At 30.1% G+C, this 16,386-nt stretch overlaps 4 protein-coding genes across 5 annotated transcripts; 3 read left to right on the forward strand and 1 right to left on the reverse strand.

Annotated features, from left to right (window-relative positions):
* Positions 1–841: 841 nt before the first annotated feature.
* On the reverse strand, positions 842–3,398 carry LOC133783297 (uncharacterized). Of its 2 annotated transcripts, XM_062222877.1 has the most exons (4): positions 3,251–3,398; positions 3,034–3,146; positions 1,610–1,713; positions 842–1,323 (listed from the first exon to the last, which is right to left on the reverse strand). In XM_062222877.1, the coding sequence occupies exons 2-4, from the start codon at positions 3,098–3,100 to the stop codon at positions 1,033–1,035; spliced, it is 462 nt and encodes a 153-aa protein (XP_062078861.1). In that variant the 5' UTR covers positions 3,101–3,146; positions 3,251–3,398; the 3' UTR covers positions 842–1,032. The 2 variants fall into 2 exon arrangements, with proteins under 2 accessions (XP_062078861.1, XP_062078860.1); XM_062222876.1 differs by having other exon boundaries at positions 3,034–3,374.
* Positions 3,399–6,577: 3,179 nt separating this feature from the next.
* On the forward strand, positions 6,578–8,121 carry LOC133784502 (uncharacterized). Its single transcript, XM_062223822.1, has 2 exons — positions 6,578–6,938; positions 7,029–8,121. Exon 2 carries the CDS (start codon positions 7,190–7,192, stop codon positions 7,871–7,873), a length of 684 nt encoding a protein of 227 aa, XP_062079806.1. The 5' UTR covers positions 6,578–6,938; positions 7,029–7,189; the 3' UTR covers positions 7,874–8,121.
* A 2,302-nt stretch (positions 8,122–10,423) lies between these two features.
* LOC133786067 (glutathione S-transferase T3-like) lies at positions 10,424–11,290 on the forward strand. The gene has a single exon (XM_062225282.1). The coding sequence runs from the start codon at positions 10,424–10,426 to the stop codon at positions 11,288–11,290; it is 867 nt and encodes a 288-aa protein (XP_062081266.1).
* A 312-nt stretch (positions 11,291–11,602) lies between these two features.
* LOC133786068 (uncharacterized) lies at positions 11,603–13,602 on the forward strand. The gene is made up of 3 exons (XM_062225283.1): positions 11,603–12,170; positions 12,333–12,876; positions 13,365–13,602. The coding sequence occupies exons 1-3, from the start codon at positions 11,603–11,605 to the stop codon at positions 13,600–13,602; spliced, it is 1,350 nt and encodes a 449-aa protein (XP_062081267.1).
* The last annotated feature ends 2,784 nt before the right edge of the window (positions 13,603–16,386 follow it).

Raw genomic sequence — 16,386 nt, forward strand, 5'->3', positions numbered from 1 at the left:
TAAATAATTAAAAACAAATCATTCTAATTTTTAAATCATACAACTTTAAATTATTATTTTCAAAATAAAAAAGCTAGTTAAACAACTATTTTTTTTAATAAGTATATTACCACTAAGCTATGTCTATAGGCACTAATTAAACAACTCAACTCATATGCTACAATCAAACATATATTCCACATAATTTAATAAGAATCAACATACATAATAATACTTAAAAGTTAGGTATGTACTTTTTAGCCATAATAGATCACACTAAATTCTATACCTAACTTTTAATTACTATACAAGTGTCACTATAACTTAGGAGTTCAAAAGACATACTTAACCGTTTAAACTACCCCTCTTGGATCACTAAATTCTTCATAGTAACCAAGTAGATTATAAATTTCTGTTTCCTTAAAACATATAATATTTCATGGCAGATTATAAATTTCTGTTTCCTTAAAACATATAATATTTCATGGCAGATTCTTATCAAACGAATGTTGTGCTTTTTAGTTTAGCTTAATGTAGTTCCAATCCAATTCCCATTTTCATATGCAATCTAGTGTCATAAACTTTTCCACATTTTAGCCCAAGTAATTTCTAATTTTATGCTTATATTTGTCTTTAGGGAAATTTCTACGGTAGGTCCTTCAAAAAGAGTCCAGGGTAGGGCTCATTTGTATTCTTAACTCGTGAACAGTTTTTGGCATTTTTTTTTGTTGCACGCGTAACTAATTTTTTCGACACTTTATAATGTAATCTAGTGACATAGCATTGTACTTAGAATCCCTCTTTTCTCCTAATAGCTAATAGAATTTGCATATATTTATTATGATTTATGAGAGATGTAATATGAATGAACACAGGTAAATTCTTTTCTCAGAACTTCAGCACAAACAGTAACACCACAAGGTTCATGTAGAGATTTATTGACAAGACACATAACCTCAATAAAATGTATTTCCAAATGTGTACAACCTTTGGAGTAATAAACAAACCTCTTGAAGATTATAATGGAAGATGCTCTGCTCTGCCTACTGCTGCTTACTGCTGGTACCGCTTCTCAAACTGTGACTCATGGCAATGTGGGTCAAGCCAATCTCTTGTAGTGTTTTTAGCCATGCTGCCACTGCTAACTTTCCCACCACCACCGACAAGCTCTCGAAGATTTTCTAGCTTGTTTTCTCGTCCTGTTCCGCCAACTCTCCTATCTGCTTCTTTCAGTTTCTGCTTAAACCGCTGCTTTCGGCTAGCAGAAATGGGTTCTTGTTGTTGCTTCGATTGAGATGGGGGCGCCCCGTGTGGTCCGAGGTAGATGTCTTCTTCTACTTTGGCCTACACATGAAGCCATAAACACTTAAATAAACAACTTGTTTTAAAATTCAATATCCCAGTATTATTCATCGATTTGTATTGTTAACACCCAAGAGGTAGCTCAAATGATAAAACATGTAGTTTGCTCTTACAAATTATGAGGTTCGAGTCCCTCTGGGTATCTGACTTCCAAATATTACAGGGTTAATTCATTTGCATTATTAACATGTTTTTGTAACCATTTTGATATTAGAAACTTAGGTATTGACATGTGCAAATGCAAAATTAGCACTTGTGGCTAGTTAACCTTAGGAGAAGGTGGTTTTGAGGATTCTACTTTTGGAGCATCATCAGGATTGCTTTGATTCGACTCTTCAATTCCCAAGCTTGGAATTACAAATCCATCAGTGTCTATTTGCAAAAAGAAAAGCCGTACATTAGGGTCAAAGATTATCAAGACACAACTCCAACAAACAACATTGACTTGCTCACCAAAAAAAACCATGCAAGTAGCCAAGTAGATAACAAAAGGAACATAGTCAGCAAATACTCGAGTTCATAGACAAGAACTTTACTTGAATCAAAAGTTAACTACAAAAACTATATAGTACATTCAAAATTAAGAAGATATCAAATCAAACTTGAGCTCATAGATTAGTTAACGACCGACATTCTATTCAAGAACCACGTGTCTGTGTCCACTGCTTAACAACGTGGTGACACATGAAAATGGCATCTAGTTCAGTTTTGTGCCCTGATAATTTCTGATACAACTAGAGGATGGAACACACATTATGTCTTAAGATAGACCACGTGTAAGCACCTAAATATGCTGTGACATGTTTAGGTCTATTATACTGATTTGACGGTTTGCCATATAATCTTTCACAGCTTTTTGCAAACAATAATATCATATCACAACAAACCCAGATCCCCATTTCTTATGCACCTCCACTTATTGTTGACAATGCTTATAGATATGAATAATCCCAATTGAGGAACCCACTTCAAAGCTGCAACTTGCATCTAACATTTTGTTTCTTGTTATAGAAAATGCCAATATTTGGATATGCGTAGACAAAGGAAGCTTCAAAACATATATAACCCCAAAAGGAAAAAACTTTGTTTAATCAGAAACTAAATCTAGCTACCTTGACCCTTACTTACTTCTATAGATGTTAAGAAAAAATGGGAATTCACTCAATTTTCATTTCCAACTTTAGCTGGAAAACTAACAGATTGTTTCATCATATAACATCACATTAAGAATGGTAAATGCATACTCAAAATCAGAAAACTCAGGGGAAACAAAAATCTAAACCTAAGATTTTAATGCAAGGCAACTCATTTAACTGGCCATGAATCAAATATGGCAACTATGAAACAATCCTTTGGCATTTGCAACACCAACCAATCACTTAATTCAAACAATCAATGTCCAATTCTTATGCAATTATCCTCTAATAGTGCTGAGAAAAGAATATCAAATCTGTATATAATGCAATACATACATAAATTGAGCTCATTCAACCAAATGAGTCACTTGGGCTAATATATCACACTCAATACAAACCCATTACAACTTGCGCAATAAAAAACCAAACTTTGACACTTATTTTGCATTTTTTTCAGTAATTTTCTGGGAAACCAAACAAGAGGGTTACTTGGGAAAGTTCAAATTAATACATAAAAAGTGAAGAAATGAAAGTGTCAAAAGAATACATTACATACCCCACTCGTCTTTTTCTTCTTCTTCTGCCTCTAATGAAGGAGAGTTTTGCACTAGAGATGGGTCCATGGAACGCTGATGATCATGGATATGAACGGCCAGGGGCGCTAAAGCCCTGAAAGTTTTAAATCAAACGGCGAAAACCCAATCAATCAACCCACCACACAAATCCCAATTCCCCAAAAATTGAGTGGAAAGAAAGTGTATGAAGCACTTTACTTGAGATGAAACTCAAAATCGAGATGAAACACAAAATCGCAGTAGAAGCTCACAACAATTTTTTTTTTTTTTTCTGGAGGAACGCCCCAAACTAGGGGCGCTCACAATTATAAATAATACTAAGACAAAGCCCCAAATAGCAAAGTAATTATGAACCCTAACCCTAGCTAGCTATATTCTCTACAATACTAAAAAAAAATCACCATTTATCATTATTCCGAAATTACCCTTCTGTAAAGGATATTCTTGGCATTTTAAAATTTTTGCCAAAGTAAGTAATATATGCATTTCGGTCGGTGGAGAAAAATAGTAACTTTTTTATATATTTTTTAATTTTTTTTTCTATGGTTTTCTTTAATTTCCTATTTATTTTCCTTGGTATATTCTTAATTTGTTAAAAAGGGTTTCTTTTTCTTCTAAAAAAAATAATATCTTTCTCATGTGATTTTATGCAAATTAGAATAACATTAAAAAGCAATACCCCTAAACTTTATATACTTTTATTTTGTAATTTCCAATTTTTCTTGACATGTCCTTAATTTTGTTAAAAAGGGTTTCTTTTTCTTTAAAAAAATGTAATCTTTGACATATGATTCTATTCAAAATTCTAACTAAATAAACTTTATACTTTGGAATAACATTAAAAAAAAGCAATAAACTTTATATACTTTTAGGCTATACCAAGGGATGAGACCAAGCATTTTGAAAAAGATTATTCTCATCTTTTCAAAAAAGAAAAATAAACAATTTAGTATTTTCAATGAAAATAGTACCAATATTTCAGTATAGTATTAGACCATTTTAGTCTCAAAAATCTATGTGACAAAACAAATACATTATTATTTTGTTACCACCTGATTTAACCATTCCAATGATCCCATAATGAATAAATAATAATGTTATCTTATTTCAAGAAAAACATTTCTGCAATAAATATTAAATTACTTGAGTGATATAAATAAAAATATATATATAAATATTTTATATAAAAATCTTAGTCAAAGTCTCAAAATTCAATGCTCTATGTTTGGTGATGGTGATAGCATGCCAAATATAAAGTTTTTGGTGCATAATTACATCATATGCACGAGTTCATGATTAGTCCCTTCCTTGCTATTTTACTTTCTCAAAATTACATTAACAACTCTTTTTTCTCCCAAAATCAAAATATTACTACCAAATTTTCAAAATTCATTCACTACTAGTCTACTACTAATAGAGGTGAAAACAAAACCTTGTATTAGGGTTTTAAATACTCAAATAATAATAACAAAAGTAAGAACTCAAGTGATATATAAAATTAGTAAATTATGTTTAATCACAATTTTTAAAAGCAAAATTGTTAAAATAATACTTATCACCACTCACCATATTTGCTAGACATACGTTATTAGTGTAATTTAATATTAAATCTCATATGTTTTAACAACACAATGAAATAACATATTGTTATTTGTATAATCAAATATCAAGTCTAGTATATTTTAGTTTAATAAATATTATGTGATACTGTTAACTAATTATACAAATCACTTTATATTGTATTGGACATTTTAAAATATCAAATAATAATACTCATATTCTGATACCAAGAAAATTATAATTAGAAAACAATATATTGTAGTTACTATGATTTTTATGTATATATAATTTTTAAGATATGATAAATTTTATTGATAATGTATTTTTAATTAAATATATGAGAGCCTTAATCCTATATTATTGCATAATATTTTTTTCTTAATGTCATTCTTTTTATTAAGATGTAGTTATTTTTATCAATAAATAAAAATTATATGAGATTTTCTTTTCATATTTTTTTCTATAATAATTGAAATTCTCATATATTTCATGACCAAATCATTTTTTTCTCATTTTTTTAAATTTCTAAACATACTAATAAATAAATAAATTTCATATTTATATTAATTGTGTCCCCCTTAATATTTTCCTAACCTTATATCATACTATGCTAATATTTGTCATGGTGCTATGAAACAAAAGTGATTTGAAACCAATGTAATAATTGATTTGGTTTGGATCTAAGCAAACACACAATAACAATATATGCTCTGAATCTGAAGCCATTATTATTGCTTAGCAAATAATGGGTACCTGGCAAATCAAATCAAAGCAAAAGACTCTTTCAAGGTAATGGGTTTCCATCAGTAGCACCTTTGATGTAACTCACAAGCAAAAAAATTGAAGACTCAAAAATATTAAATTTAAATTTATTTCAAAATAGATATAGAGGATAATTTTTATATATGGCTTCACTTTAAGTTTTATTGGTGGGCTCTTTTTCGTTCTCGACATACAAACAGATTTTAGCATGATTTTTTTTATGATCGTGTATATTGTAATTATTTAGAGTATTCTGCAAATTTTTAGAAAATTCTAAATAATTTACAGTAGTGGTGAGCATCTAAACTGGAAAACTGCGGCGACCGACCACACCGCACCATACTATACCGCAAACCGCGGTGTTAAAAGTGGAATGGTTCAGTATGGTGCGATGCACGGTTTGGCAGTATGAAATTTTTGTTTGTACCACACCGCACCATATACTTACAAATATATTAAAAAAAATTAAACTTTACATGTATACCATTTTTTAGTAACCCAGTGTGAAACTAGGAGCCCACTTAAATTAAGGTATAACATTATTCTTTAACACATTATAGTATCATACACAACAACAACTCCTTCATCTCTCATCTTATTTGCGCCTACTCTTTATCACCATCTCTATCTCACATATTTTTTAACATACTTACAATGTGGAAAACCACCCAAACCACACAGGAAAAAATAGTTTGGTGCAACGAAATTACACCGCACAATGTGTTCTAGCTACTTAACCGTACTTGTGGCATGGTGTATTAAAAAAATATTCAAACCGCCCAAACTACACCGTACACACCCCTAGTTTACAATACCGAAAACTAGATTCAAACATGTTGCTTTCCACGTACATAAAAAAAAATTAATCACATGTGTAATAATATATCTAAACTTAATTTTCAATACGATAAATTATTCATAATTTTCTAAAAATTTACAAAATAATTTAAATAGTTATAATATATACAATCATACACCCAAAAAAAATCACACCAACAAATACTGAGATTGCACTGTAAAAGTTTAAAGTGAAGTCTCTGCGAAAATTGTTTATAGGCAATATGAAATGGGTCATTATGATTAGTACTGTGCCTTTTTTATTTTATTTTTTAGTAGCTGACAAATTGCAGGTGTAGTAATAATTCATTGACAACCACACTTTGTTTACTTTTTCACTGTTCGCAAAGTTTGGTTTTAGATGAGAGTTTTAAATAAGCTTGAAAAGAAAATGAAAGGGTTTTTTTTTTTTCTTTTCTTTTTTATTTAATAATTAAGGTTCTCTCATTTTGAGTATTATATTAATAGTTAGAAGATTTGTGTTATTGGGATTTTGTTTGTGTTGAAAAAATTTAAATAAAAAAGGCCATGTGGGGAGCAGAGATGTGGTGCACATGGATTTGGCAAATTCCAAAGCCTTTGAGGTTTTGAAAAAAATGATATTAATGGGAAACAAGACCTTTGCTTTTCTCAAGGGAATCATCAGTTGCAGATAAGAACAAGGTGTTTGGTAGCTGAGAAAACACAAGAAAAAATAATTCCCTTTCAAAGTCACATATCAATCAATGTAAGTTCATCATCTTAACAAGTTTTCTTTTACTTTTTTTTTTCAATTATTTTTTGTCTTAATTTTCATTTTATGTCTTTCTTTTTGCAGAGGCTTCTTCTTTGATAATCTTGGATCAACAAAAATCACAAAAATAGAAAGCTAAAGGTCAGACCTTTTTTGTGCTCTAAAAAAGGTCTCTTTTTGGCTCTAAAAAAACCACTCTTTTCACCTTCTTATATATCAAAAACACCCTTCTTTCTCTCTTTCTTATGGAAAAAACACCAAAAAATCACATATTTCACTCAATGCTAAACCTACTAGTCCTTTTTCCTTCACTATGTTTAGGTTGGTTTCTAGGGTTTGGACTCACTCCACTCCTCATAACCTTCCTAATTTTGATTCTCTCAACAATTTTTCTCCTCAGCTTGACCAAAAAAATCATAACTTTAGATGAAAACCCAACTGGGATTTTACTAGAAAAAGAGCTAAAAACCCAAGTAGTGGAGTTTGAGAAGCTAAAAAGGTATGATTATGAGCCAAGTTTAGAATCCATATCAGAAAATGGTCAAATCCAATATGAAGAAAGTGAAGGCAGTGTTGACTCAGAAATAAGTCAAAGTTTTGAGCTCAATTGGATGTGTTCTTCTTCTCCCAATCTTGAACAAGATTTTTCAATCTCAGACTCTTCTTTCTCAGATGAAGAAGAAGATTATGATAATCTTATTGAGATTAGTTTGCCAGGGAGAGATTCAAGTGGCCTTTTAGAAGAAGATGAAGAAGAACATGAGTCAAAGCAAAAATTGCAACCAAATTTTTCAGAAGCCATTTTCAATCAACAAGGTCTTATGGAGCTTTTGGCAGATATTAATGAGATGAATGAAGAGGAAAATCTTATTGAGATTGACATCTCTATGGGGTCTATAAAGTGTCCAAGGATTGAGATCAAGGCATGACCTTTTCAAAGTTCTTGAATCAAGTAATCAATTCATATATTTTTCTTTTTTTTTTCTAAGTGTATGTTTAAAGCTAGTTAAGAAAAGTTTTTAGGTTATTGGAATTTTATTTTATTTTTTCACTTTTTGTGATGATAAATCATAAGATTGCTCAGCTGACTTCTTTTTTCATTTGAAAACATGGGCATTTCTCTTAAGTTTTTTAGAAAATAAATAAATGAAATCTAAGAGAATATGTTCATTAATCTTATCTTCACTTGTTCAGATTTGTTTTTTTTGTTTAAAGATTTTTTATTTATTTAGTTATTTGTTTATAGGGTCAAATCCAGATATTACCCTAGTACATATAATATTAGAATGAGCCAATGAGAGTGTCTTAGTCATGGCATGGGAATCTCAATTTTGACTATGCTATCAAGATTTTGTTTTTCGTTTTTTTTTTTAAAAAAAAAATAATAATTTTGTAAAGTGAAAAAGGCATGTTCTTTCGAGTGCCTTCCTTTGGCACTACTAGGCAAAGTTAAATGTTTGATTTGGAGGGAAATGTAGAATATGTATAAGTTGAAAAATTCTTGGAAATGATTAATTTATTTAAAAAAAATTTAAATTGCAAAAATCTCACTTAATATTGCAATTTTTGAACAAATCAAATAATGAGTCAAAATTAAAATAAAAACTCTTGTCAAATATATATACTTTTTTTAACAACAAAAAATTATATATAAGGGTAAAAAGCTAAAAAAAGAACTAAAGAATATCAATTTTGTAAGAAAATGTCTCAAGTTGAAAAGCAAATGGTAGGTTTTCAATTATTGCAATTAAACATCTCAAAGTTTTATTTGGAAATGTTAGTTTTTAAAAAAAAAAACATTGTAACTTATCTAACTAAACATTTTTCACTAAATAGTATGATATGGCATCTTAAAAATTTGGTTATATTTTTACTTTTTTAGTAAATTTAGTGCAAAATGATATGATAATTGAATATAAGAGAAATTATAGTAAATGATCAAAAATAATAACATCAATAAGTTAATGCCTACACAATGTACTTCCAATAAAAATTTAAATTAAAACTTTCATAATATACTATAATCTCACATTGTAATGGAGAGGTATAGGATGCCTAAACAATGTACTTCGAATAAAAATTTAATTTAAAACTTTCATAATATACTATAATCTCACATTGTTATGGAGAGGTATAGGAGAGAATTAACTAGTGAGGATAATTACATGTTTAAATTATACAAATATTAATTCTCCGACATTTTAAGATTTTTTTTATTCATTTTAACAAATACAAATTTTATAAAAATATATATAGCGAATACAAATATTGGAATTGGATTTATTATTTTAATATGTAGAAAACATATATATTTTTACTAATTATTATTAATTATAGTTTTTCTATCTTTTTTATTTTCTCAGGTCAACCTCTTTTATATAAAATTCTAAAATAAAAAATTATGTGCTTAAAGGTAAAAAATGAAAACAAATCATAAATAAATATACACAACACACCTTACTACTAAACTTTGGCATTCTCAATAGTTAACTTTCTTTGAATGTTTGTTGATAGCCCAAAAGCGATTACTTTTAAGCCCGAGCCCAAATTAAGTCTCAACTCTCAAGGTAATTTTTTGAGTGAGATGAGAAAATTATTCCCTAATGGCAGTTATTTCTTTAACTTTTTCGATGGAATTTTTTCAAACAAATATGAGAATTTGAAAGAAGAAGAAGACACACGAAGTGGTATTTTGTGAAAATATGAGATAATATTTCATATCCATCTCATCAAACTTATGCATATTAAAATTATTTCATGTTATAAGAGCAGCCTCAATGCAAGTTGCCTTCAAGATTGCTTGTTGACCATTTTCTGACGGGCCATCACTTTCTGCGTTGGAAGGGTTGAAGACTTAAAGAAAATTAAAGCACCATTGCCACTGTGAGGCAACGATGCTTTCTCCTTTTTTTTTTAATTGTATATATATAAATAAAACATTTTACACACATATATATAACAGTTTATATATATAAAATTTGTTACCGTTTTTTTTACTATTTTTTAATTATCGTTTGTCACATGATTTTTTTATTATTATTTTTTCTATAAATACTCATTTATTTCATTCAATTTTCACACCATTACATACATCTTCTTCCAAATTATCAATATCACAAAATTTCTTTTCTTACCAATGGATTCCCAAAATTCTCAAAAAATTTCAAATTCTCCAAATACCAACTCCCAAAATCTAAATTTTCAAAATTCATCATTTTCTCCACATACCAATCCCCAAAATCCAAATTTTCAATATTCTCATTTCAATCAAAATTTTCAAAATACTCCCTCTACTAATCCTTAAAATCCAAATTTTCAATATTGTCAATTTAATGTCCTCTTACCCTTACCAAAATTTTGGCTCTATTGAGACACCCCAACAAGTTCCATTCTTCACACCAACAAATTCACTACCATATGCATTTCATATGCCTTCCCAACACCAACCCGAAATGGTTTCAAGAAATTATAGGCTAAGTATGGAAAAGTCTAGTATTGATTTGAATCGTGAAACATCATCGACATCTGTCTCTGAAACCCAATCTGAACATAGTGTTGAAGGATTGGAAAATGTAGTTTTACACAATGAAGATGAATCAAGGCATAAATGTAAAGTCAAATGGAGCAAGGAAGCCATTATACTTCTGATAAGTGGATGGCTTAATACATCTAATGATGCCATTGTGGGGAATGACCAGAGTTCTACACATTTCTGGGCTCGGATCGCAGAATACTACAACACCAACCAAAAAGGCAAGCAAGCAAGAATTGGAAGGCAATACAAAGATCATTGGAACAAGATGAATCAAAAGGTGGCGCATTTCAATGGGTGTTATAAACGAGTACAACAAGCACATCACAGTGGTTGGTCTGATGAGCAAATTCTTGAGAATGCACATCAATTGTACAAATATGAAAATAACAACTCAAATTTTCTGCTTGTGGACTGTTGGAGATTGCTAAAGGATGAGCCGAAATGGAATACAATGTACCAACCAAAAGGTGGTAAGAGAACAAAGGTGTCAGATACAGGGGCATTTACTTCTTCTTCCAATGCAGACATTAGTGATGATGAAGTACGTGAAGTGCGCCCTATTGGCCAAAAGGCAGCAAATAGAAAAGGGAAGGAAAAAAAAGACACACATGCTAGATTTATAGAGATTAGTGAACGGAAAGCATCTGCATTGGAGAAATTGGTGACGATAAAGGAGAAAGAGGCAGAAGATAATAGGATGACAAAATACATGGATTATCTCATCATGGACACGACGCATATGACTCATGAACAAAAGAAAGATCATGAAAACTTGTGTACTTATATTAAGAATAATATCTTGAAGTTGTAATTGCCATATATTTTTATCAACCGCATTATTATGTATTTTATTTTATTTTATTTAAATAAATTATCCTTTATGTCAGCGGCTACATTTTAACGGCTAAATTTCAACGGCTGCATTTCAACAGCTACATTTTAACGGCTATATTTTTAACGACTACATTTCAACGCTTATATTTTAATGGCTACATTTTAACGGCCACCATGTCTATAAATACCAAATTTCAATATTGCTTTTGCTCAACTCTCCATTCAATCCTTCATTTTTTTTCTTTCATTCATCTTTCATTCCCAAATATCATATTCTCTAAGCTCAACAATGGATTCGCCAAATTCTCCGAATCCATACGACAATATGAGTCTAGAGGATATCATAATTGTAGAGTGTACTGATGATCATGATGATCAATATTTCAAAGCGCTCATGGATGGGGGTATCTCAACAAGACAAGGAAGAAAGAGAGCCCACATTGATAGGGGTCATGTAGAAGGACACCAACGTTTGTTCGATGACTACTTTTCTGATGAACCGGTGTATACAAAATATCAATTTCGAAGAAGATTTAGAATGCGTAGACATGTATTCCTACGTATAGTGCAAGCTCTAGAAAATCATTCAGAGTATTTCCATACGAGGTTTGATGCAGTCGGTAGAAGGGGGCTTTCGCCATTACAGAAGTGCACTGCTGCTATGCGAATGTTGGCATATGGAGCGCCTGGCGATTATGTTGATGAGTATGTTCGAATTGGTGAAACTACCGCTATTGAATGTCTAGTCAATTTCGTTCGAGGAGTGAATGATATTTTTGAGACCGAATATTTAAGACGGCCCAATGCTGGGGACATTCGTCGCTTACTTCAAATGGGGGAGGTGCATGGTTTTCCAGGCATGTTGGGAAGCATTGATTGTATGCACTGGGAATAGAAAAATTGCCCAGTTGCATGGAAAGGTCAATTCACGTGAGGTGATCACGGCAGACCAACAATCATGCTCGAAGCAGTTGCGTCACAAGATCTTTGGATATGGCATGCATTTTTTGGTGTTCCAGGATCCAATAATGATCTCAACGTGTTAAATCAATCCCCAATATTCACTGATATCTTACAAGGGCAAGCTCCGAGAGTTGAGTTTACGATAAATGGCACACAATACAACAATGGGTATTATCTAGCAGATGGTATCTATCCTGAGTGGGGTACATTTGTTAAAACTATCCCACTGCCTCAAGGAGAGAAAAGAAAATTATTTGCCCGATGCCAAGAAGCGGTACGCAAAGATGTTGAGCGAGCATTCGGAGTACTTCAATCTCGTTTTGCTATTGTACGAGGACCAGCACGTTTTTGGCAAAGAGATGTTCTCAAAGATATTATGTATGCATGCATCATATTGCGCAACATTATTGTCGAGGATGAAAGAGATGCATATGAGAGTTTGTTTGATTTTAATTATGATGACGACCCCGCCAACACCCTAATGGTTGAAGTATTGCATGGACCTATTTCTGACTTCCCGACAATGCTTCAAATAAATGCTGAAATTCGTGATAGAAACATTCATCGCAATCTTCAAGCGGACTTGGTAGAGCACATATGGTCAAAATTTGGAAATCATTTTAATTAGCATTTTTTTAATTATGTTAGATTGATTAATTGTGATTATGTCATTTTATAAGCTCCTTTAAATTTCGTCTAATTTAAATTTGATGTAATATTTATTTATATTAATATATGGATTTAAAAAATTTAGTGTGACAATATTTATAATTACAAAATAATATATTAAATAATAATATGTGGAGCCATAGTTGACAACTTTTGGGGTGGCTTAGCATTGGAGCATTTTTATGAAAAAAGTTGCAAAAAGTGATGTGGATGAGAGAGAAAATAAAAAATTATATTTTGGGATGATTTGGACATGGTAAGTCACCATTGGGGTAGCCACCATTGGAGTTGCTCTAATAGGAAATGACCTCGTAAGAGGAACTCGCAAAGTGAGTCCCAACGAGTCGACACTGGCCTAAGGACTTTGTGTAGAGGGTTCTTGCAAGGCAATATTGATGAAGCAATCCCTTTCTTCAAAGGAAGAAGTCTCAAGTCATTTTATCGGTAGATGGTAAGTTCTTCCAAGAACCTCTTAAAGAAAACTCCTCTGCAAAGACAATTCTTCTCGAAGAAGGCCCTTTGCAAAGGATATTGTTAGAACCATCTCATGAAAGCAAGAACCCTAATAGAGTGCAATCTCACGAGGAACATTGCGCCAAGTCAGAGAAATGGTTACAAAAGAAAGTTGTTGTGGTTTCTAGTGTCCCCGACATGTAGGAAAGCTAGCAACAGTACATACATGCATCATCATTACCTACACAACATTCTAATGGTCCTATTATGCTACCACAAAGGATAATGATAGAAGATTTCATCTCATATAAAGAGGGAGATACCTCTATTATTGAGAATACAATTGCGTCTCGCGCGGTCTTTATAATAAATAAAATAAATATCAATACAAAGCCACTTCTTGCACTTTTTTTTTTACGTTCTTTTATCTTTCTTACCCCTAAAAACTTACGTCATATAGCAACTACACCGAACCGATAACTAACCAAATATAATTGACGCATTCTCACTATCAATAATTGTGATTTGAAATTTTGGAAACTTAATCTAACCATGTTAATGTAAAACAAAAAAAATGGAATGATAAAAAACTAGGAACTAATTAACAATTACAATCATTAGTAATATTATTTAAAAGTGTCAAAATTAAAACTAAACCCTATCAACAAAATAATATAATTAGAAATGAAAACTAACAAGATTTATAGCCAGTTACCAAAAAAAAATCACTTAAAGTTTACAAGGAGTTCAAGTTAGAACTAAATATTAACACCAAAGCGATAACATTAGTAACCAAGAGTTAATTAATAACTAGCATCATTAGTAATCAAAGTAACTAATTTCTTAATCATAAATGTAATAGTAATTAGCTTTTAAACCATAACCCATATAAAAAGCATAATAACTTTGGTTGTGTTTGGTAACATTTTTGTTTTTGAATTTTTTAAACACAAAAATGGAAATATTATTTTTATTTTTGTTTCTTAATTTTTTTAAAATAAAAATATGTTTGGTAACTATTTTTGTTTTTTATTTTTAAAAACAAAAAAATGATAAATGCGTTTGATAATGTTTATTTTTATTTTTTGTTTAACAATATAAAATGAGGTGTTGATTTGAATAATAGAATAAACAAAAAGTCGAAAAACGGTTTAAAAAATTTTGAAAGTGAAAAATTCTATTTTCAAAATTTAATGAGTTTCATATTTAATTGTCAAATTTTTAATAAATTAAATAAAAAACTATTTTGTTAAGAATTACCAAACAACACCTTTGTTTTTAAACAAGTACAATGCAAATAAATAGTTTCTGCACCAATAATATGACAATATATGATGACTAAACTAGTAACATGACAAGAACTAGTTTCTACACCAATAAATCTAAAGCTTTTTACATAAAATAATGGCAAGCCAAAGAGAAGTTAAGAAATAGAATTCACAAATGGAACAATTGGAAAGCTTGAATTTGCCATTCTTCACCGCATGAATGCATCTACTTAAGAAGCCACTTTTAAGAAGGAAACTATTCATGATAATATTGATCAAATAGTAACTAGTAACTAGATAGTAGTAAATAAATAATAAAAAAGCATATTTTAACTTATTTGCCTTTAATGGAGTATAAGACTTAGCCCTAATTAAAATGATTTTAAAAAAAAATTAACAAAATACAAACACCAATCTTAAATTAGATACCCAATCTTAAAGATTGGGTATTAATTCATAATAGCGGCAAAAGTACTCAATGATTTGAAAATTTTATGAATTAATACCCAATCTTTTTTTTGTGGGAAAAGTACACAATGTACACTTATGTTGGTATCCGTTGGTACCCAGCCCATTAAGTTCGTTAAAAGTTGACCTTGGACCCATGTGTCAGCTCCTTATTGACCTATTTAATTATTAAAAAATAATTTAATCAATAAAATTTTTTTAAATATATTTTTATAATAAGTTGTTAGAAAAATATTATTAAAAAAAATTAAATCAAAAAAATTATTAAAATATTATTTAATCAATAAGAAAATAAAAATTTATTTTTATAATCAGTTTTTTGAAAAAAATTATTAAAATATTAATTTAAAATATAAACAAATTATTAAAAAATTATTTAATCAATAAAGAAACTATACTATTCATTACTATGATCAAATTTCTAAAAATCAGGATCTTCTACATCTGACCCTTATTCTAACATATCATCAGCTATTTTCTTATAATCATCAGTATCATAAGCCTCGAAACTACCTCAGAGAATATTTATTAGGATATTATGCTTTTGTTCATTGGTGAAATGAAACTCAAACCTATAGGGAAACCTAAGTATGAGAAAATAATATCTCATTGCTGCTGGTAAATCATCTTCATCATTCATAGTCTCCCATAATTCTTCAAATTTTGAAACTACAGAAGGAAAATTCTTAAAAAGATTAATTACTAGGACATAGTGTTCCATGACTCTCGTCATAATTTGCCTAACGATTTGAAGGTGAACTATCTCCTTGCGAAATATGATCAATCTTTGAGTGATTTTTTCTAGCAATGCTATTGTATCCATTGACTCTCTAACCCTTTTCAATGCCTTAATAGCTCGGATATCATGATAGGTCAAAGCTCCATTCATTTTGACTGAAAACATAATGACTAAAATGTTAACTATTAACATAAACATAAACATAACATAAATACTTATATTGGCGGTTAGATTAAGAGCTTTTGCGTGTGTATTAAGGAGAACTTTATGCATATGAACTGTGTCTCTGATACCAACTGTAATGACCTGACTAACTTAAAGACCTCGGATCATTAAAAACTACTGAACATAACTACTATTTTGGAATACATACATAAAATAATAGAACTTTATTATAAAAAATCCAAACTATAGGATCCTATTGTTATTACATAAAATCATAAGGAAAACAAAACCTTTAATTAATTGCTCGAATACTAAATGAAGAAAAACATAAATACATAATTAAAAAGA

Source organism: Humulus lupulus, chromosome 6, assembly GCF_963169125.1.
Source record: "Humulus lupulus chromosome 6, drHumLupu1.1, whole genome shotgun sequence".
NCBI classification, from domain to species: Eukaryota; Viridiplantae; Streptophyta; class Magnoliopsida; order Rosales; family Cannabaceae; genus Humulus; species Humulus lupulus.